General features: G+C 39.6%; 1 protein-coding gene across 1 annotated transcript in view; it reads right to left on the minus strand.

The window, feature by feature from the left end:
* Window positions 1-331: 331 nt before the first annotated feature.
* Window positions 332-23,332, minus strand: part of ARMT1 (acidic residue methyltransferase 1) — a 55,884-nt gene continuing 32,883 nt past the window's right edge. The window contains exons 8-13 of the mRNA XM_054396521.1: window positions 18,162-18,479; window positions 10,168-10,368; window positions 5,723-5,896; window positions 4,247-4,489; window positions 3,129-3,365; window positions 332-532 (exon numbers count right to left, since the gene is read on the minus strand). Coding sequence (XP_054252496.1) covers window positions 332-532; window positions 3,129-3,365; window positions 4,247-4,489; window positions 5,723-5,896; window positions 10,168-10,368; window positions 18,162-18,479 — 1,374 coding nt within the window. The remainder of the gene's footprint in view (window positions 533-3,128; window positions 3,366-4,246; window positions 4,490-5,722; window positions 5,897-10,167; window positions 10,369-18,161; window positions 18,480-23,332) is intronic.

Below are 23,332 nucleotides of genomic sequence, written 5' to 3' on the forward strand. Positions count from 1 at the left end.
GGAAGTTCTTCCTAAAACTGTGCCCTCAGCTGGCCCATGCCTTCAATGTTTCTGCAATGAAACTGGAGAGCTGTACATGTTCACATATTGACTATCATTTTCATAACTGCAGTAGCATGCTGCCCAGAGATTTTCTGTTTGCTTTCACTAGGCTGCTGATTTCACTCTACCCATGTGGCTCAGTTTCCCTACTGAAAAAGTAAAAATCAGCCCAAGTCAGTATCTGTAAGAGTAGGGCACAGAAATAAGTATCTGTTTTCTACGCATGTCTGGCAGGTAGGGAAGCATAAAAGAAAATTTTACTTCGTTCTATCCCTGTACAAGACATGTTTCAGTGAAGAAGCTGTATGTTTCCTTGTGGGTGTTCCTCTGGTGCCCCTGCCATATCTCTGAGGCAGATACAGGGAAAATGGTGGTGCTGATGACAGTGAATTAACCCCTCAAGACATGTAATGATTTCATAGTCAGGAAGAGCGAGGCTGGCAATGTCAAGGCCCAGCATCCGCGAGACCACCTCTCGGAAATCTGCCAGCTGCAAGAGCAAACAGAAGGGAATTAATAATTAAATACCAAGCAGAGGAGATGCCTGGAAAGCCATATACATATATGCACACATACAAACCTGAGCATTTGTATTTACAGTGCAAAATATAGTATTTTCTGCTGTTGCTCAGTACAGATCTGAAGAATACAGAAACAACCTTCTGGGGCATACCTCAAATGAAAAAAAAAATCACAAACAGCTGTGCTGTTAAAGATCTTGGATATTAAACAGAGTTACAGGTGTTCCTTAATATCCTTCACATGCATATCTTCCCTGTTGACTCAACAGCAAAATGTACGAAGAGAGGGGAAGAGGAGCTGTATTTGACCAAGATGACTGCAAACTATACAGACATTTGGAAATTCTGGTGGGCACATCCTACCACACAGACTAAGGTGCTGGTCCTGACATCAAGCTCTTAACACTGCCTGATACCACTCCCTTCTACCCTGCACTTTCTTGTGGAAACCACAGCAGAGAAGAGGAAATTAGATGAAAGCTCAGGGTTTGGCACATTCTTCAGTCTGACTTTGACTTGGAATAAGGATACAGCCAAATTCAAGATGCAATCTGGGAAACACTCATTTTAATTCTGTGCATAGCTGCTGAGAACATATCACAGGAAGGTTAGTTGGCAAAGTAATTAAAGATACCAGCTTTCTCTCTGCGGTTCCAAATGGATTGACATGCACAAGTAATTGTCATCATACGAACATGAACACTGATTTATTCTTCTCGACTCACAGTATGGTTTTTTATTACAAACTTCAATGCATTATGCAGCACAAACGACCAATGCTGTAATACCTCTTGTTATCAGCACCCAATAAAAAGAGGAAAATGTTCCTATGTGAGGAAATAAACTTGTCTTGCTATCTCTTTGAACATCAAAACCCCCACTCTCAGGCATGGCAGAGACTCAAAATGCCACAAAAACCTCAGAACTATTGAGAAGCTGGATTTGTTCTCTGGTGTTGCAGCACCCTCACTCTACCAATCATGCTGATGGCTAATGGTAAGAAGATAAAAGCACTCCTAAAATATGTGTCAAATCCCCAAAATACTGTGCATAACTCTAAGGCAGTTATAACATCTGTGAGGCAAGCTGCAAAACCCCTGAAAAAAAGTCTTACTTCCATAATTTTGCCAGTTTGTTCATCCCAGTGCAAACCCTAAGATGTTGCTAACAGTTGAGAAAAACAAACATGAAAACCAAGACAGTATAGGGCAGAAAAAATTTGATACTTCAGTCCCAGCTATCCGTCCTACTAAGGCAGTGAAATGTCTTGGATAAAAAGTTAGAACTATATAACACCAAAACCCTTCAAGTTCCCATTTATTCTCCTCACTGCCAAGTCAGGAGGTCACTGATGTAGGGCTCTGGCAGTGTGCTAGGCAAGTACAATTTAGCAGAACCTATTTTTTTTTTTAACCATCTGGATCACAGACACAACAAGCAGCCAGCAGAGCTGGAATTCATTTACATATAGACTTTATGTTAAAAGATCAAGGCAGCCCTCTGCAAAAATTCAGTCTTTGGATTAATTAAACTCCCCTCATTCCCTCTCCCCCCAACAAAACATCTAGATAACAAAGCCAGTGGATCCACCGGTAGGACATTAGAGACTGGACTTGCCCCAAATTTCTTGCTCTCCTATCTTGGCTACTGCAAGATGTTCAACTTAGAGCAACTGTGAGTAAACCAAACTGCACTAGAACCATGTCTTTAAGCCCATGAAAATAAATTTGATGCACTGATGCAGGTTATTAGACTGGCAAGATTTTGCCAGGGGGAACAGATACAAATTTAAACATATACACAATCATTTCAGTGTATTTCTGGTGGGAAAAATCAAGTAATAGTTATACTGAAGGGACAATAAATGTGTTAACGATTCAACAACTTTCGTCAGGAAATAACCTAAACCAGACAGTGCTTAGAGATCTTAAAGAAATTCTTGAAGTCATTCATGTATGTGAATTTCAAATAGAAGATTTCTTTCCACTTTAATAAATTAACACTTAGACAAAACCCAAATTTTCCTGAATATTGCATTGTGGCTTACAAAGTACAGTGCAGACAAAGCTGTAGCTCAGAGAAAAAGCAGAAAAAAGACTGACAACAACGAGCATCTGAGGTTCGGCTAGGATAGGGTAACATTTTTTGTTTGTTTCCTTCACAAGAAGCTGGGAGGAGACGTAGCAAAGACAGCCATCTGGACCAGCCAGTGGGTATTCAGTACCATGCTGATGTCATGCCCACTATATAAGGGAAGGGATGACAAAGGCAAAAGAGGGGCTTTGAGCTTGTGACTGTGACAAGCAAATTTTACTTCTTCCTTGTCGGGAGCCAGGGCCAAGAGTATCACGGTATCTCTTTGTATTGTTCTATCAAACTGTCCCTTTATCTCAACCTAATTCTCCTCATTCCACTGGGGTGGAGGGGTGGGTGGAGCAATTTTGTGAGCAGTTGCACAGGGCCTGAACAATGACATTCACGGTAGTTTTCAGGACAGCTGCTATATTAAATTCTTATATTCTAAGTGACAGCTTAGAAATACTTTCTGAATACCTATACACCTACCTGTCTCTCTCTTTTTGCTAATTCTGCAAGGGTTGTTTTAAGCACCTTCATCTCAGTGGTAGCTGCTTCTAACATATTCTGGTTTTTTTCTTTATCTTCAGTAGCTTTGCGCTCCTTTAAAAGAAGTTCTGATTTGACAGAGGCAAGCTGCTTCTCAGCCTTTTCTTTCATTCTTTCCAGTTTGCCTTGAGACTTACTGAGTTCCTCTATTGTTCGGCTCTGCTCCAAGGTTTTGATCTACAATAACACAAAGTAGCTAGTAAAGTAATGGTAAATTTGTCACATTTTTCATCTGATACAAACAAGTAACAAAGATATCAGGAATAAGCACTTTAATGTGGTTTCTTGCAGGTTCTTGATAAAATCACACATATAAGTGAACTGAAAAGTTATTAAAGAAGACTCTCCAATTTCAAATGAATTAACAAAAAGTATTTTTGTTTGGAAGACAGTTCTCTACAGGTTTTGTGAAAAGACATTATTGGACAGATAAAAAACTACAGTGAGGGTTCACTCTACTACCCCCTGGAAAAATTGTATGAAAAAGTGTTGCCAAATGTTTTGCTGGTAAAAATAGTTCAGCTGGAACATGCATCTACTTATCTATTTCACTCCATCAGCTGCAAAACACAAACTTAAATAAAATTAATCTTCATTTCTTCCACAGGTGGAAAACTATCACTGACTGCAAACTACTTGTATTCACCTGAGTTAATGCAGGTAATTTATTACTGCTGCAATGTAATAAAACATAGGAACAATGAAAATTTATCCTGCTTGTTTTATGTGAGGAAAAAAAGCTTTTTTCCCCACACACCTATCAGAATTGCTCTTCTGTGAGAATATATGGTAAAATGTAAGATTACAGCCATATCAACGGGAAAAAAGGGGTGCACATATTGCATTTTTCTTACATTAGCCTGAAAATTTATATGATGCTTTACAGATGCTACTTAGTATATCCAGACAAATTGCAGAATAACCAAAACATTTTAATATTATATTTGCTTTCCCCACCTGATGGATTTGGGCAGTTCTCCATGAACACATTTATTGTAAATGAACTCCAGCTGGAATAGAAAAACTGATAGGAACAAAAATGTAACCTTTTAACTCACCTTGAGTTCACTGGTTTCAGACAGCTTGGCTTTGAGATCAGTATTTGTTTCCCTTGCCAGATCAAGCTGCTTCTGTATCCTCTCTATCGTTTTATGTAACTTTCTGACAGCAAGATTAGCCTCATCCCTCTCCACAGCTAAGGCAGTCCTTACTTGCTTCTCTTCTTCCAGCTGGGTTATTTTCTGCCGCAGAAGGTTCATGTGCAGCTCTTTGCTTTCAAGTTTTTCTTTCTGAGTCTTTAGCTAGTTTTCCAGACAGAGGGATATTTGAAAAAATATGTGCAAGACAACATTAATACATAGATTGTTTTGCAAACTTAATCTCTATGTTGCATATTTAACCTGAACTCCTATTCCTCCCTTGGAAACTCTGTAAAGCACCATAAACACATATACACTAAATTGATACCTCTGTTATTACCAATTCATTGTGTTTCTCCATCCCTGAAATTGTGTACTACCTTTTTGAATTATTTTATATGTAGACCACACCGCATTTGAATGTAAAGACTTGTGCATCATTCATAACATCTGATATCATCTAAGACATTAGTCAAACGCAAGAGGTAAGAGATTCACTAAGAAGACTGTTTTCTGTGATGCCAATTTTAAGTATTTCCATCTTTAATCCATTAATTAAGGCTAGTGTACAAGGATAATCTATATTCATAAATAAGAAAGCTTTCATCCACTGCTCCTATAAAATGCCCACCAGTTAGTTTTGTAATTTTGATACTCGGGGGGCTACATATTTTCAGATTACAGGAGCTAAGCTGCCAGGCTTTACACTGGTGGAGTACTGACATAGAAGATATACTCCCTGCTAGAGAGGTAGTTGTTTCCAGGAAAAAAAAAATACAGTGCTGTTTTAAACCTTAAACAGATCTAATTCTAAGATGTAAACCATTCTGAGAAGCCTAAATCCAAAAAATTTCACTCTGTCATAATAGGATGACAGAAGGGTGTCTGGCCAAATTGGAACAGATTTGCTCCTAAAGCACAGGTTCTTACTGGAAATGTTGAAATTCTTGGTGAAGTATAATCAACATCCTACCAGTGTTCATCTTTGAGAATGATGCCTCCCTTCCCAGCAGATCCTTTCAGACTTAAATTTTGACAGTAGTTCTTTACAGATATATATTATAGATGTACATTTAAAAGTAAACATATATACACCTATAAACATGCATAAGTTCATTCATTTAAGTTGTGAAAAGCAGCAGCACATCTTTAACTGAGTGGCTGGTTTAGTTTTTTATATATGCAGCTTGTTCACACAGTTTATAAACATTTAGTATCTTCTTTATATGTAATTCCTTGTATATATATGTGTATATATATATATCTTTGAAACTCCTTGTATAATATACATATATGAAGCTCTAATCTACTGCCTCTAGCAAGCCAATATAGAAATGTAGTCATAACAATGTTTACTTTTGAAACAAACAGTAATGGAAAGTCTTTTTTGCCTACCTTCCTTCTTAGGCTATATGCCATAGTCTTGTTTTCAATCACAGCATCACCTTCCAGTTTCACTAACTGCTCTACCCGGGCTAGAATCACATCCACATTCATATCAAATCCAACTTCTGCTGCTAGGCTATTCAGATGCATTTTCTCATTAAGCTGCTCCAGAAATTTCAGAAACTAAGATAAGATACGGGGGAAAAAGTGTAAAATAATAATAAAATTTAATTAAAAGGAATTACTCCTACACCAGCAAGCTGCTATAGGTAGCCAAGTCCACAAGAAATAATGTAGTGCAAGGGTATGTTTAGAGTAAACACTCCTGACACAGTTGCAAATTCTCCAGTTGTCCTTTTTAGTCAATATTTATTTTGTTCATAAATCTCTGGACCTACTGTGTTTATCTTGTTAGCAAGACCAGACTGGTTTTAGCTCCTCTGCAGTAGATAGAGTAATAGGTATTTGTGTCTTTCTCTAGTTCCTGTTTGTGGTTCTGCTAATGTACATGACCATGAACTGGCAGGGAGAGGTTAGTAATTCCAAGTACTGTGACTGCCCACTGCTTGAGCTCTAAAACACCTAAAACTGGTCGCTGAGATGCCATGGGAGATGTAATCTGTGTAGATGCAGGAATGTTAATATGGTCAATCTTTTGCCCTTCTTTGTAAGTTTTAGAGATAACAGTTATTAGTTTACAAATCGCTTTATAGATTATTGCATCTTTGTCTGGTTTACTTATGTGAGTACATACAGGTATCAAATATTATTTAATCATTTTTTTCCTACTTTTGCCCCTCTCTTTAAAATTGCATTAGTTCCCTTGTCCCAGTTCTCTTCTATTGCAAAATCCAGAGCTGCCCATTTCACTAAGAACTGTTTGCCTTTGTTTTCTCTTACTTCTGTTGCAGATCATAATTTGTAAAGAAGCAAACAAAAAAAAAACAAAACCAAAACAAAAAACCCCACCCAAACAAAAAAAAAAAAAACACAAAAACAAAACCACAAAACAGTTCCATAACTGTTGCTTGAGCCCAAGACAATAAAACATACCAAGAATCTCTTTTTGATCCAGAAGCATTAGGAAATAAAAAGTTAAAAACAGCAGTAGCAGAAGTTACTCCTTAACAGAAAACAAAAACAAACCCAAAAACCTCCTAATTGCAGCAAAATCTAGAAAGAAATTAAGAAACTAGGGCCACATGTTCTTCACAAAGGAAGCACAAGGGAAGAAGCTGCTTCATTTTCTGTGTTTTTTCTTTCCCTCAATGTAGTGAATGCTTCATTCATAAAAGTTATAGGATTATAGACTCTAATACTAACCAGAGAGCATCAGACTGTTGATTCTTTGCAGATTCAATTTTCTAAACACCAGTCTTGGTGTGGTAACATGCTACAACTTTGTCTTTCTTAGCTACATTGGGTGGTTCATGGATTGATTTACAGGAAACCAGATCTGCTGACAACAGATGATATACACCTGTCTCAAAGAGGGAAAAGGATCCTAGCACAGGAGCTAGCAGGACTCATTGAAAGTGCTTTAAGCTAGATTGGAAGGGGCCACAAAAACAGGCTGGCTAGAAATAAACCTGAGAGCAGCACACAGATATTTGAAGGATGATGTGCTAATGCAGTCTCCAGTCTTTCATATCAGTGGAGGTAGAGAAAGGTAAGACCCTTGCAAAGGCACAAGGGTATTGATGAATGAGCAGCTACAGGAGCACCTGAGAACAGTCAGGTAGGAATTAGGACTTCCCCCAAACAAAAAGCTGCCAAGATCTTTACACCAACAGAAGCGGACCTACAGTAACACACTCAGCATAGGAAACAACAGGAGGAGAAGCTAGAAGCCACTGTGTATCAGGAAAATTGCCATATAGTGGCCTCATCACAGAAACATGGTGACCTGTCTCAGATGACTGGAGTGCCACAGTTAGTGGCTACAAACTCTTCAGAAGGGATAGGCAAGGAGAAGTGTTGGAGTGGCCCTGCATATCAGCAGGTGCTTTCATTGCATTGAGGTTAATGATGGTGATGATAGAGTTGAACATTTCTGGGTAATCATCAAGGGGAAGGCTGATATCTTGGTGGGAGTCTGTTATATACCATCCAAACAGGATGAAGAGACAAAAAAAATATTCTTTAGGCATCTGGCAGAAGTCTCATGACCATTGGGCCTTGTTCTCATAGGGGACCTCAACTTCCCTGATGTCTGCTGGAAATACAACATAGGAGGGTGTGAGCAGTCCCAGAGGTTCCTAGACTTTCCTCCTGTGTGGAGGAAAATGTTCTGATACAGCTGGTGAGGGAGCTGACTAGGGAAGGTGCCCTGCTGGACCTCCCATTTATGAAAAGAGAAGGACTTGTGGGTGAAGAAATTATTGGGGGACATCTTGGGCACAATGATCACACAATGATAGAGTTCTCAGTTGTTGGAGAAGTAAAGAGGGGGGACAGCAAGGATGGCCACCTTGGCAGGCTTTGGCCTGTTTCAGAGACTGATTGACAGTCCCTTGGGAAGCAGTTCTGAAGGAGCAAGAAGTCCAGGAAGTCTGGACACTGTTCAACAGGGAACTCTTAAAGGCATGGGAACAAGCCATCCTCACAAGCCGAAAGATGAGTCAACAGGGAAGAAGGCCAGCCTGGCTGAATAGAGAGATTTGGTTGCTGCTTAGGGAGAAAAGGAGAGGCTATGGCCATTGGAAGAAGGGGAGGGCAATCAGAGGACTACAAGATTGTCATAAGACTACACGGGGAGACAAATTAGAGAGGCCAAAGCCCAACTTTGTTGGTGACCTGCTGCGCCACTTAGACATACACAAGTTTCTGAGCTGAACGGCATACACTTCAGCATACTGAAGGAACTGTCAGGGTGCTCACCAAGCAACTTTCCATCATTTACCAGTAGTCCTGGCAGACTGGGAAGGTCCCAGCTGACTGGAGATTGGCAAATGTGACACCCATCTACAAGAAGGGCTGCAACAAGCATCCAGAGAACTACAGACTTCTCAGTCTGAACTCAGTGCCAGAGAAGGTCATGGAGCAGACTATCTTGAGTGCCATTATGCAGCACATGCAGGACAACCAGGTGATCAGTTCATGAAGGGCAAGTCTTGCTTAACAAATCTCATCTTCTTTGACAAGGTGATCCCCTCCTAGTGGATGAGGGGAATGCTGTGGATGTTGTTTACCTGGACTTTTGTAAAGCATTTGACACTGACCCGCAGCATCCTCCTGGGGAAACTGGCTGCTCATGGCTTGGATGGGTGGACACGTCACCAGGTTAAAAACTGACTGAATGGCCATGCCCAAAGAGGCCCAGCAGAAAAGGACCTGGAGGTGCTGGTTGACAGCTGGCTGAACATGAGCCAGCATTGTGCTCAGGTGGCCAAGAAAGCCAACAGCATCCTGGCCTGTATCAGGAATAGCATAGCCAGCAGGAGAAGGGAAGTGATTGTGCCCCTGTCCTCGGCACTGGTGAGTACAATCAATGGCTACAAACTCCTCAGAACTCGAACACTATGTTCAGTTTTGGGCCACTCAATACAAGGAAGACACTGAGGTGCTGGAGCATGTCCAGACAAGTGCAATGAAGCTGGTGAAGGGTCTGGAGAGCAAATTTTTTGAGGAGCAGCTGAGGAAACTGGGGTTGTTTAGTCTGGAGAAGAGGAGGCTGAGGGGAGACCTCATTGCTCTCTACAACTACCTGAAAGGAGGTTGTAGTGAGGTGGGCATTGGGCTCTTCTCCCTAGCACCAAGTCACAGAATGAGAGGGGTGGCCTCAAATTGCACCAGGGGAGGTTTAGATTGGGTATTAGGAAAAAATTCTTTGCTGATAGAGGGATCAGGCATTGGAACAGGCTGCCCAGGGAAGTGGTAGAGTCACTGCTCCTGGATATGCTCAAGAAACATGCAGACATGACACTTTGGGACATGGTTTAATGGCCATGGTGGCATTAGATTGACCATTGGACTCGATCTTAGAGGCCTTTTCAAACAAAACTGTTCTGTGATTCTATGGTTGGTTTAGATTTTCAAACTCTTAGTGTGTGAATGACTATACACTAACAGCGTGTTCATTCACATAATTAATAAAAAAAATCCTGGTGGCCTTTACGGTCTAAGGATATAAAATAAGGACTGCAAGATTGTGATCAGAGAAAGCTTTGACGTCAGAGAATTCTTGAAGGATCTCTGATGTATTTACAGAGACTTCTCTTAATCTACCCTTTTTTTCCACATTAAATGGACTTTGAACTCAAAAGCTTAGCTACTTTTTCCAACTAAAACTGTTGGTCAGAGAAAAGGCATTACAACTCCCTACAAGATGCCTGACCTTGCTAATTCACATTACTTGTAGTACTGTGAGTATTACTCCAGCCGATCACTGCAATACAATTAGCTGTACCTCTGTCTTCAATGACTTATACAAAAGAAAACATGCATGCAACTACTTTTTGTTTCTCAAGTTTCAAATCATCTTGCATCAGATCTACAGATAGTAATTCCTCCTCCAAGTGTTTCAGCTGATCCTGGAAAGTCTCAGAACATTTTTCAGCTTTCCTGCTCCTCTCCAGAGCTTCTTGGTACAGTCTGGTCTGATTTTTCAAAGCTTCAGCTAGGTTGGCTGCTTGGGCTTCAAGCTGAGACACCATCTGGGGAGCAAACAAACCAATGAAATATATGGGGTTACATGGATGTGACAATATGAGACACCCAAAAGTGAACAGCAGAAACCATATTTAAGATGAGACAAGTGACTAATAGAGGCTAATACCTATAAAAGGACCTAATACCTATAAAAATTAATAAAAACTAATCCAGCACAAACTTCCCAAAGATGTTAGGAAACCAGCAATACCTGACTGTTAACTAATATTCCTTAAAATAAGACCATAAAGTCACTAGTCTGTTGAGAAACTCAGTGAAAACAGAACAGGTGATTTAGAAAATACACACAGCATATGAGATTGTAGATATGGATAACTAAGACTCAGAGGTCTCCTTCACAACTGTTAACTGTTAAAAGGTGTATAACTAGAAGATTTTACTTAAAAACAATGAAGCATATTAAATTTTGTAATCGAGTCAAAGTCCAAGGCTAAAAACATTAAATCTCATAACATGAAACTAGACCAACAGTTCTGAAAACACTTCCAGCTCTACACAGTCAACTTTGCAACATGTACATATAATGTAAGGGATTTTAAATTGTAAACTACTTCTCTATTCAATACTTGAGTGCCTCCAATAACACTCCTGCCAGACACTGAAAGTCAGTTCTATCAAAAAATCTGGCTTGCTTCCCTCTTTCTCTCTTCCTACTGTCATGTAATTATCTGGTTACATAATTATGTTGCATTTGTAACGCAGTGTTCGGACAAACATCTCCAAGCAACTCTTAATTTTAAGCATCTCTTTGCCTACTATTAATGAAATGAACAACAAGCACACAAAACTACCATTAATTTTAATGGCATAGAAAGGTTTTCACCACAGACTGCAATTAAATACACACAGCAGTTTGCATCCAACCTGCCTGAAAAACTGCTGCTTGTACTAACCAATAAAGCTGCAAGAACACATACATATATTTTGTGCTTTTCTGCATCATATATCATTCAGCAGGAAAAAAAAAAAAAAAAAAAAAAAAGGTAACTCATGCCCACAGAGACATGCTGCTGTTGGACCCCCTCACCATGCTACAGAATTACTCTGGGTGCAACCCTGCCACATGGGGGTTGCCACAGGCTTTGAAGGTCCGTAAATTGAGAAGGTGAGGGATCATACCATGGAAGGTAAGACCACAAAACCACCAAGCTCAAGTAACCTTCATCCCTGGCTTAGAGACAACGAACAACTTCAACAGCTTAGGGTTTTCCTAAAATAGAGCTGCACCCTTATTTATTCATGACACTGTGATACTGTGATACCTGTGCCTGTGTCTGGCAATTTACAAAGGCTGCATTTTCAGTCCTGCAGTTCTGATTTTTGTTTTTAACGTGGCCACCAGATAACTTCAAATGAAGGCTTTTTATTTCTCATGCTACAGGAAGCTGCAAATACTCATTTCCAAAGGCATCTCCTGTCTTGGAGACAGCAGAGTACATCCCTGCTGCAACTAAATCACTCTCAGTAAAATCTTCCTGAACTTATTTTTCTCTTGTGCTAAGCCTTTACTTTCTCTTGCGCTAAGAAAAGCATGTGCAAGCCCCAGGTTCAGTCCCACAGCACACCAGAACAGAAAACAGGATACAGCTACGCAGTAGGGAGTACATTTTCCTCAACAGTCCAAAAGTCATGGAGAAAGGCACAGGGTGGACACAGGATGAATACAAAAAACGATGAATTTACAAGGTCATTCACATCATAGTGGCATTTTTTGGTGGGTTTTTTGGGGGTTGGTCAGTTTGTTTGTTTTTAATTTTGCAACAACTAAATATTCTCATTGGTTTAGTATTACCTTGACAATCAATAAGCTATACTGTTCCAGTTGGGCAAGATGTTGTCTTAAACTCCCATATCACAATATCATAGTATATCAGAGGTTGGAAGGGACCTCAAGGGATCATCAGGTTCAACCCCCCTGCCAGAGCAGGATCACTTAGGGTAGTCCACACAGGAATGCATCCAGGTGGGTTTTGAAAGTCTCCAGAGAAAGAGACTCCACAACCCTCCTGGGGAGCCTGTTCCAGGGCTCCATCACCCTCACTGTAAAGAAGTTCCTCCTCATGTTGAGGTGAAATCTTCTATGTTCTAGTTTGAACCCATTGTTCCTTGTCTTATCACTGTGAACCACTGAAAAGAGCCTGGCCCCCTCCACTTGACACCCACCCCTCAGGTATTTATAGACATTGATCAGATCCCCTCTCAGTCTTCTCTTCTCAAGACTAAACAGCCCCAGGGCTCTCAGTCTCTCTTCATAGGGGAGATGTTCAAGTCCCCTAATCATTCTTATGGCTCTCCATTGGATTCTCTCCAGCATATGTATCCATATGTGCACATACAGCTGAAAAGTATTAGAGATGCCACATCTCTTATCATGGTACTTAAAACTTGCAGTTGGCTTTCCTCAATGCACTCACACAAGCTGAAAACTTGTCTGTTTAGCCTTTCCTTGCATGGAAGCCTCTTGACACTCTCATGGTCCTAGCACTTTTTTAAGGCCGTTTTTTTAAATTATCAAAACTGTGTGTGCTACCCAGAATGCAGCAGTCATGGATTTATATAATGGCATCATTATGGGTTTCATTTTCTTCTTTACTTTTTTTCCAAATAATTTCTCACATTCTAGTTTGCTGGGGTTTTCTTGGTCAGACCTAAGTCAGTCTATATATTATTCTGTTTTTATCAATGTTTAATTTCCCAAATTATTTTCCACTCAATTCTTTTGTTTGGAAAGATAAAGTGGATAAACCCCTAAAACTAAATATGTATTTATGACATTGCCATAAAAATAATTAAGAAACAAGAATGACAGGAGATTTTAATGGGACCAGTAGTAGAGCCTGTATTTTGCCATTTAGGATTCTGTGTAACATGTAATGACAAAAACTGATAAAGTTAAGATAATCTACAGTCAACATCAGCCATAGGTAGTCATAAGAAACAGTTTTGGCCATATGAATGTAATTTGCTGCAACATAACTTGTCAAACAGAAGAAACCTGAACATAGGGACCACATAACCAGGGCTGAGGTCTGTATGAACTGAGAACATTTGCTTCCAGGTGCCTTGTGAGCCCTGCTGGTATGTTAAAAATAATCAACTACAAAAACAGCCAAGAACTGTGATAAAAAGAATCACAAAATGTTAGAGGGTGGAAGGGACCTCCACAGATCAAGTCCAGCTCCTCTGCCAAAGCAGGATCAGCTAGGACAGGCTGCACAGGAACACATCCAGATGGGTTTTGAAAGTCTCCTGAGAAGGAGACTCCACAACTTCTCTGGAGCCTGTTCCAGTGCTCCATCACTCTCACCGTAAAGAAGCGTTTCCTTGTGTTGAGGTGGAACCTCCTGCGTTCTACTTGTACCTATTATTCCTTGTCCTATCACTGAGCACCACCAAAAAGAGACTGGCACCTTCATCTTGACACCCACCCCTCGGATATTTATAGCCACTGATAAGATCTCCTCAGCCTTCTCTTGACAAGACTAAACAGCCCCAGGTCTTTCAGTCATTCTTCACAGAAGAGAGGTTCCAGTCCCACAGTCATCCTCGCAGCTTTCTATTGGACTCTATCCAGCAGATCTCTGTCTCTCTTGAATTGGGGAGCCCAAAACTGGACACAGTATTGCAGGTGTGGTCTCACCAGGGCAGGCTAGAGGGGAAGGAGAACCTCCCTAGACCTGCTGGACACACTTTTCTTAACACACCCCAGGATGCCATTAGCCCTCTTGGCCACAAGGGCACATTGCTGTCCCATGGATAACCTGCTGTCTGCTAGGACTCCAAAGTCTTTCTCCAGGGAGCTGCTTTCTAGCAGGATGATCTCTAGTCTGTACTGGTGTCTGGTGTCACTCCTCCGCAGATGCAGGACTCTGCACTTGTCCTTAATGAACTTCATGAGGTTTGCCTCCACCTAACTCTCCAGCCTGTCCAGATCTTGCTGAATGGCAGCACAGCTTTCCAGAGTGTCAGTCCCCTCAGCCCCGGTTTTATATCATCAGTGAACTTGCTGAGGGTACGCTCAATCCTCTCATCCAGGTCACTGATGAAGACGTTGAACAAAACCTGACCTGGTACTGATCCCTGGGGAACACCACTGGCCACGAGCTTCCAGCTGGAGTCTGCGCCACTGCATAACTCTCTGAACTCTGTAATTGAGCCAATTACCAATTCACCTCATGGTCCAATCATCTAACCCACTTTTCTTGAGGTTACCTACAAAGATGTTATGGGATACAGTATCAAAAGCCTTGCTGAAGTCAATATGGACAATATCCACTGCTCTCCCTTCATCTATCCATTTGGTCATGCCTTAATAGAAGGCTATGGAATCAGTCAAGCAACTTACTCTAACTGATAAAAGATCATTAGGACAGGGATTCAAAGCAGTTTCTTAACCCTGCAGTTGAATATCTATCACTGGACATTGTTAGAGTATATGCTGATTTTTTTTCAAATGAAATTATAATTTTGCCAATGAAGATACCAAAATCACCATAATTAGGAGACATAATGTTCAAGAACATTTCAGGTTTCACAGAAAATCTGACTATAAGAGTTTCACAGAAACTACAGCAGCTGCAGTGAACAACTTCCTCACAGGTCTTTTAAAATTTAAATTTTTCATAGCTGTTTGGCCGGTGCCTGTGAAGAAGTAAGCCAGACACTGCTTGGATGTAAAGATGAACATTTTGCCACTTCATCTCATGTATACAATCCTATACACAAAACCCCCAGAAGAGCTGCAGTGATTATTTAACCAAAAAAAAAAAAAAAAACCACCACGAAAACACAGACAGTTCAGAGAAGGCATCAAAACACTCAGATAGGGAGGGTCTGCTTTCTTCCAGATTCTCGCATTGGCTTTTCCTGATCCAGCAAATCTAGCCTGCAAAGACAAGATGCTTGCAGCAATGTCCTGACAGAAATAAAGCAATCTTCGCTCAGGGACAAGAAAGACCTAATTGTAATCCTCCTCCTGATAGACATCAGCACTTGTATTAGCACATTTTCAATTTCCTGCTGCAAGGCACTCTGCTGCTGGATTCATACCCTTAGCATTGGTGCTGGGCTGAAGCCACAAAGAGGCTGTTTTGAAACAAGCTAGGTGGACACCAGCAACATTACAGGGTAGTTCACCCTGCCCCAAAGTTTAATGATTCACTTTTATGGGTCTTCTACTCAAGGTTGGACAGTTTATTGAAAGGTCTGTAAGAAATTCTGTATGAATGACATTAACCTTTTTCTTGATTGACTGGGAGTAAATCATACATATCCTAACAGTGACATCATATCTCAATCCTGAAAAGAAATTCACCCAGAGATAGAATAGGAATCTGACACACACACACCAACATGTATATTCCTTACAAATGGAACCTTAGAAAATGCTTCTTGAATTCTCATTTGCAGGAAAAAAAAAAACAGTTCACTGTAAAACAACTTTTTGATGGCAAGTTCTATTAGAAACAGATTCAGGGGTGCTATGAATGTTAACACAGAAACTTTGGGGCCATGCAAATAATTTTTTCCAGATTATCACAGCAGTAAAACATCAAAACTTCATCACTTAATATATTTAACAAATATGATAATGCACAAAACTTCAACAACATGACCATCACCATTCAAATACAATGACCAAATTCACCAAGCAATATTAAATTTCAAGTTAATATTTATGGTTCAGGAAACAGAGCTACAAATTTTTTTTTAGAAAGGACTAGCACTTTGGGGGACTGTTGTTAGAAGTATAGCAGGCAATTGCTGTACTTGCTAGCAGAGGCAGATTGCTACACTAGACACACCTGACAGCTCTTCTGCTATATAAAAATAAACCAACAAAAGCTGGCAACTCTAAGACCAGCATCTTAGTTCCAAAGTATAAACTTAGGCAGTGGCAGACTGGAAATGATACCTGCCCTATCTTATCAATAAAGTCTTCCCTTTTAGCACATATATTCATTTTTTACTTGCAATATTACTGAAAAATAAATCTGTCTCCAACCTCAGAAAAACACATTAAAAAAAAAAATGTGTTACTTTCAATTGCAAAAGTCAAAGGGGGTGTGGAAGGGAAAGAGGTTAGAGCATAACACCCAAATAAATTAATTTTAAAACTGTTACGGAAAAATACCTGGCTTTCTGAACACTGGTTTATCTCTAAAATAATCACAGCTATTTAGAAAAAATAATAGTTGATTATTGTATATTTTACAATAGTTCTCTACCAAAACACGACTTTTCAAATTAATGCTGTTACTTGAAGAACTAGCAACATTCCTCTCAAGCAGCTGGAAAAGTTCATATCTGCAATAAAACAAACACTGAGTATGAATCCTCCCCAGTACTACCAGTCTGTAGGGTGACCATGTGGAGAACCAAGCACATAAAGCTAATATTAAGGAATAAAATCAGAAGAAAAAAATAACTGAAAAAAGCAGTATTCACTATGCACATATTCCAGTATATCCACAAAGAGACTAATATCTGCTCAATGTAGTATGCAAACAGACTTAGCCACAACTGAATCTTACAAAAGCAGCAGGTCACCTGAAAGCATTCCCAGGAGTAAAACCTTTGTACTCAAAGCTATCAATCAAATTTCCTTTTCTCAGTTGTTCTCAAAATAATCCTAAGAGAGTGTACTACATGCCAAAACACAAAATAGTACAAACTCCTAAAACTCTGATTAGATCTCAATCTGAAAGCATTTTGTTTATGGAAACAACATTCCATGATGTACAGGAAATTGTAAAGAGCTATCTATCAAAAAAGTTGCTGTTGCACTTACAATTCTGTGTGTGTATAAGATTTTCACAGATCTTGTTTTCAGTGAAATTTGGCATGTTAATTCTCAAAGTAAGGTATAGTGGAGCTGGTTTGTGTTTTTTAACACAACATTTAATCAAAATGCACAGGGCTGTTTTCAAGAGTTATTTCCAGTCTTGGATAGAATACAGAAACATTTGCTAACACATAAGACTACTGCATCATCTTAAAATCTGGCAAGTACACAGAAGTTATTTTTCAGTGGCTCAGTAAAAACAGCTTTTGATTTAGTGTGTAAGTTTTAATTATATAATAGTCCTCACTGACAAAATTAATTTATGCCCATGTAAGCAAGTCAGAAACTTCCATGCAGTATCAGGATACTGTCTCACCTTCCTCCTGAGCTATCCCTTCTCTACCTGTATGTGCAAACACAACTTTGCAAACGCTGCCAGCCAAAATGGCATGAACTCAAGGCATTAGAATACCTAGCTGCCTTCCTGTTGCCTTTCTTCTGGATGGTGAACAGCTACGGTTTCAAAAATGTTTAGGTGTGAAAATACTTTTTTGTTTTTAGGTACGAGTTCTGAGGATTGGAGGGATAGAAACTGCCTGGGGCAAATCATCAATTCTGTTCACATTGAGAAACAAGTCAGGCCTTGGAGTCACTATTGTAGCAGCAATGCACATGTTCTGCTAAATCACAGAGACCACACACACACTTCTGATGTCCACTAAGTGACACTGAAACCAAATTTCAATATATTAACTGAAAGATCATTCCATGTCTTTTCTTGTTAACACTGTTATTTTAATCTCTGACATCTTCCTACTTAATAAAACACAAATACTTTTCACCTATTATCTCAAATCAATAGGCAACAAAATTAAAGGTTTCTATAATTTCAAAGCCTATGCAGAAGGAACCAATAATAAAATGTCATAAAATGGAAAATATCCCAAGAGAATAAATATTCACATTGGGCAAGTGTAGTAGTTGCTGACTTACTATTTCTTTACTCTCCTCTTTGCAGTTTATTTCTTGAATCCTCTCCAAAATGGCCTTCTCAGAAGGTTTAACTATTGCAGATTTACCACTGAGTAGGGTAGCAACTTGCTCTTTAAAAGCCACTAAAGAGCTCTGAGTAGTCCTGGCCTCTTCTCTGCTGCTCTTCAAGCTTCCATCCAGCTCACTGAATGATTTCTCCAGATCGTGCAGTTCCTGCTTTGAGGCATCCAAAGCTTTCTGATTAGCATCCAGTTTATCTTGGAGGTTTCTGATCTCCATCTCCAAACTCTGTTTCCCTCTTACAGCACTTTTGAGATCCTGAAACGTGGAAGATTAAAGCAAGCTCTTAAAATTTCTCATAATCTCTCTGCTTTACACATAAAGCAGGGAATAACTCAGAAGCAGATACTTCAGATAGAGAAATATTGTTCGCAGAGGATCAACACCAGGGCTTCATAGAATGCCTACTGAAAATGACAAAAGCCCAAAGACTGCTGTAATCACACCATAGGCTAACCTCTTGCAGTGGTGGGCCAGAAGTAATCCATGGAGAAACTTTAAAGATAAAAACCTACCAATTTTCAATTGTAAAACTATTGCTATCTTATTTTTTTCATTCAGATGATATGACAAAAAAACAAACGGTGAGTAAGATGTAAGACAAAATCCAAGTACTACAACTTGGAGGGGAGAAGGGAGAGGGAATATTTCAGCTGGAAGGAACCTACAATGATCATTTACTGCAACTGCCTGACCAATTCAAGTCTGACCAAAACAATACACATAAATTCTTTGAATATACTGTTAAAAGCAGAATCAGAGGTGATCTCTGAGATGAACTTACTGGAACGTGACAAAAAAATCCTAAGATTATTTATATGCAGAAATGGGGAGTGAGGGGCCAAGCAAAAGAATGATGATCACGTTAAGACAGCATAAAAGAAGGTACAAATACTCCAGTACCGATCTAACCCCAAGAAGAAATCCTTTGATTGTGAACACTTGAAAAAATTTTCAAAAGGGGAATTTTTCTGAGTTATGTCATCTTCTGAAGGAAGCAAAATTTCTATTACCATATAGTCGGGTTTTCCTTGGGAGTAGAAGGAAGTCAATGAAGAGCCATGTGTCCTTCCACAGAGCCCACCACTTGCCCCCTGCCCCATTGTTCAGCTGTGCAGAAGTAGGACAGGAGAAGGACTAATGGGACGGTAGTTCTACCTAACTGCCTTGTAACTTTTTTTCTAAGAAGTCAAGTCCCTTCCGTTTCAGAAGTCGTACACTCAAAGACAATGTTATCTTCAAGTAAGAAAACAGCACTGCAAGATAAGGCATCCTGGTGAATAGACCATAGGATTTACTGCTCAGGGGCATCCTCAAATGTCATGGTTCATTTTATCATGGTTCTCATTCAGCCCTTGACACCCATGATCCTTTCTTTATGAGCCTAGAGCTTTTGAAAGTTATTTTCCCTTTACCTTCTGATGAATTAAGCCTTGGTCTGGAAAGAAGAAAAAATAGCCAGTACATATATCTCTGCATTAGTTGTACATAAAATACTGACCCAGAATATGGCAGAGCAGGGAGGCAGAACTGTGTATCCTGACCCAATGACACAAACCCAAATGGGGACAGAAAACAGGGAAAGAAATTATAACAAACTCTTATTCAATCATCTTGTGAATCTCTTTCCCCACAATACCAGTATTAAGAATGCTTATGTATTCATAGACAAGAATAAAATTTGCAGTGAAACCAGCTAAAAGTATAGCAAAGACAGAAGAATGCTTCAGGGTATTTTCTGACAGATAGGAACAAATGGGAAATAATATTACCTCACATAAGACAAAATTATGCCAGAGAAGATATATTTATAGAGTTTGACTGAATTTCTCTGGACATTTCAGTTGTTTCCCAGTGAGTGAATTCATATAAACTAAGATTCTGTATATTGGAGTAAAAGAATTATTCCCAGAGCAGCTGTGACCATTTGGGAGTCTCTAAGGGTCTATGTTTGCTTGCTGTGTAGCATAGTAAGTCATTTGTATTAACAGAATACTTGTCAACCAAACACTAAATCTAGGAGCATTTATGTAGATCAGCACTGAGGGGAAAAAACCAGAGTTTGAGAGGCAATAAAATATAAAAGAGGAAATAAAATATAAAAATACAATACTAAAATTTTTAAATAGCTTCAAAAAGGCAAACATAAAGAAAACAAACCAAAACAAACCCTGACATTTAGAAAATTAGTTGCTACTACTCCTTTCTAAAGTAATTGTAGAACTCTTTTAAAAACATCTTGGCATGATCCTGTGTCATCTTCTCTTTTTTATTCTAAGTAAGTCCTATTAATAGGAGATTCCCACCTGTGCTCAGAATTACAGCAAAGAATAAAGAGTGGTTTATTTCAATTACAGTTTTAGCAGTGTGTATTTTTCCTTTCAGAAAAGCAGTGAAAAAGCAGTTTTCCCATACCAGGGAGTTTACCTAATTACAATTTTGCTTCAAATGGCGAACATCTGCAAATAAATGCAGTTGAATTAAAACACTGAGGTATGAAAAAAAAGAAACTACAAGCCTTTTCATGCCCAAAATTTTAAAAAGGCAAGTAATTTACAGAATGAAAAGCCATAAAACACAAAACATTAAGATTCTGAATAATCCTTGAAATGTCTCTTGAATGGAGAGCATTTATGCTGGCTAGCTCCAACAAGGTCAGCCTGACTGTGACTGTTGAACAGTATCCAGAAATTTAAGGACTGTGACATGTAAAGGAGGTATCCCAACTAGAAGCAAGCCTCTATGAGCCCAAGTGGTGAAGGCAGAAAAAACAATTTCCACCACAGAATATTGACAGGATGGAACCACAGCAGCTGGTGTTTTCTCTTTGGCTCAACATTTACAGCTGATGTCCCATGGCTCTGAATTTTGAAGGTTTCAGTATGCAACTTGTAGCATCAGAGAAGTTACACAAAGCAAATTCTGAAAATAGGAAAAATTATGGAAATTGATGTTCAAAGAAAAAAATAATTAGACATTAAGTGGATTTACCCAGGGTAGACCATGTCAGTGACACGTGTTAGATACCAGAGATACAGCAGATCTACGATGGCCATGCTCACCCGCAGACATAGAAAGCAGCACTGAAGGCTCCTCAGCTATTTGAGGCTGATGCAAAAGGGTGCACAGGGCACAGTGATGTTACCCACTCAGGCTGGACACAGCCTACCCAGGCTCACCCACTGGCATCCTACCTGCACTACACTAGAAGATGTAGGAGTACCCAAACCATTGCACAAGGCACTGGCACGGCCTCCCTTCTGAGAAATCACGTGTTCAATATTAGGTCAGCTACATCCACAAAAGATGCATTCGAGCTGTAACAGGGGAAAATGTACTTCTGGTTTTTTAAGCAGAGAAAGACTCTTTTATAAGGAAGGGCTAGAAGAGCCTATATTTAACACTGCAAAAAAAATTGAGGGAGATCTCATTACATTAAAATGGAAGAAAAATGAAAGAGAGGAAATAAGGAAGGATATTAATATACATCTTCACTCTGTTGATCTCAGTATCTACAATGCATTTTTTTCAAGCTGTGGTAACTCTTCCTTAATACACTCTATTCTTTCATATTTCTCAAGACACCAGCTAGCACCTCCTATACACATATAAGACCTGTTGATCTCTCATTTCACCCAATAATAATTTTTTAAAGTGGATACTAGTGGATACTAATTATTGCTGAGGCAGTTTTGCATGTCAGATTACATACTATAACTAATAATTAACCTATTTCAACTCTGAATTTCTTTGGAACATCTGAGTGAACACTACTGACTCTGAAGTGATTCAGCTGGTTACACTCAGTTTTCCAGACCTTTGAATTACCTCCTCTAGTTCTCCCCTCCCGAAGCAACAAAACAAAACAACAAAAAACATGTCTCCAAACCAATAAAACAAATAAAATGAAACAAAAAACCACTTTGTAGATGAGGTTATGGTAGTACTGATTTTTATCTCCAGCACCAACTTTCATTTTAACTTGAAAAAAAAAAAAAAAAAGGCAAAGGTAGAGTATTTTTTTCCTTCTCTAGAAAGGGCTTTGTTTAATTTTAAACTGCCAAGCAGTTCATTTTCAAATCTAAATTTATTTTTATTTACATGATTTTTTTTTAATCCAAGGGCTTCCAGTACTAAGAAAAATTCAAACACATTGTCTTATCCATATTGCAATCAAGCTCAGGTGCTTGCAAGTTTAGCAGTGTTTAATTTCAGAAACTGCAAAAGTCTTGCTACGAAACAGCTACAGAAGTGAATGGCAGGAAGATTTCCCTTTCTACTGAGCCCTCTGAAGATATGTGAACCTTTAATTAACAATCTTTTAGGAAACAATAGTATTCATTTCTGTCTTTCACTGTTTGTACACAGAGAGTAGCTCCTAAAACAATTTCCTGATGGAAGGGAAACTGAACCATCAAGAGCTGTTCAGGTTAAAACGTAAAGTTTTCACCACAGACTGCACTTAGACTACAGCCACCTAATCACACAGTCTGTATTACCCAGCAGTCATTCTGCCACTCTCCTCTGATGAGACCTCACCTGGAGTACTGTGCTCAGCTCTGATGCCCCCAACACAAGAGAGACATGGACCTGCTGGAGCAGGTCCAGAGGAGGGCCAGAAAGAAGATCAAAGGGCTGGAGCACCTCTCCTATGAAGACAGGCTGAAAGAACTGGGGCTGTTCAGCCTGCATATGGAAAGGCTCTGGGGAGACCTTATAACTACATTTTAATATAGAAGATTTCACCTCAACATGAGGAGAAACTTCTTTACACTGAGGGTGACAGAGCACTGGAACAGGCTCCCGAGGGAGATTATGGAGTCTCCTTCTCTGGAGACTTTCAAAACCCACCTGCATGCATTCCTGTGTGGACTACCCTAAGTGATCCTGTGGCAGGAGGGTTGGACCCGATGATCTCTTGAGGTCCCTTCAAACCTCTGATATACTGTGAGACTGTAATATCTGAAGGTGACCTACTGGAAGGCTGGGGAAGGACTATTTAGAAGGGCTTGGTGCAACATGACAAGGGGCAATGGTTTTAAACAGGAGCAGGGTAGGTTTAGGTTGGACATAAGGAGGAAGCTCTTTACAATGAGTGTGATAAAATACTT

This window comes from Indicator indicator, chromosome 2 (genome assembly GCF_027791375.1).
Source record: "Indicator indicator isolate 239-I01 chromosome 2, UM_Iind_1.1, whole genome shotgun sequence".
NCBI lineage: Eukaryota > Metazoa > Chordata > Aves > Piciformes > Indicatoridae > Indicator > Indicator indicator.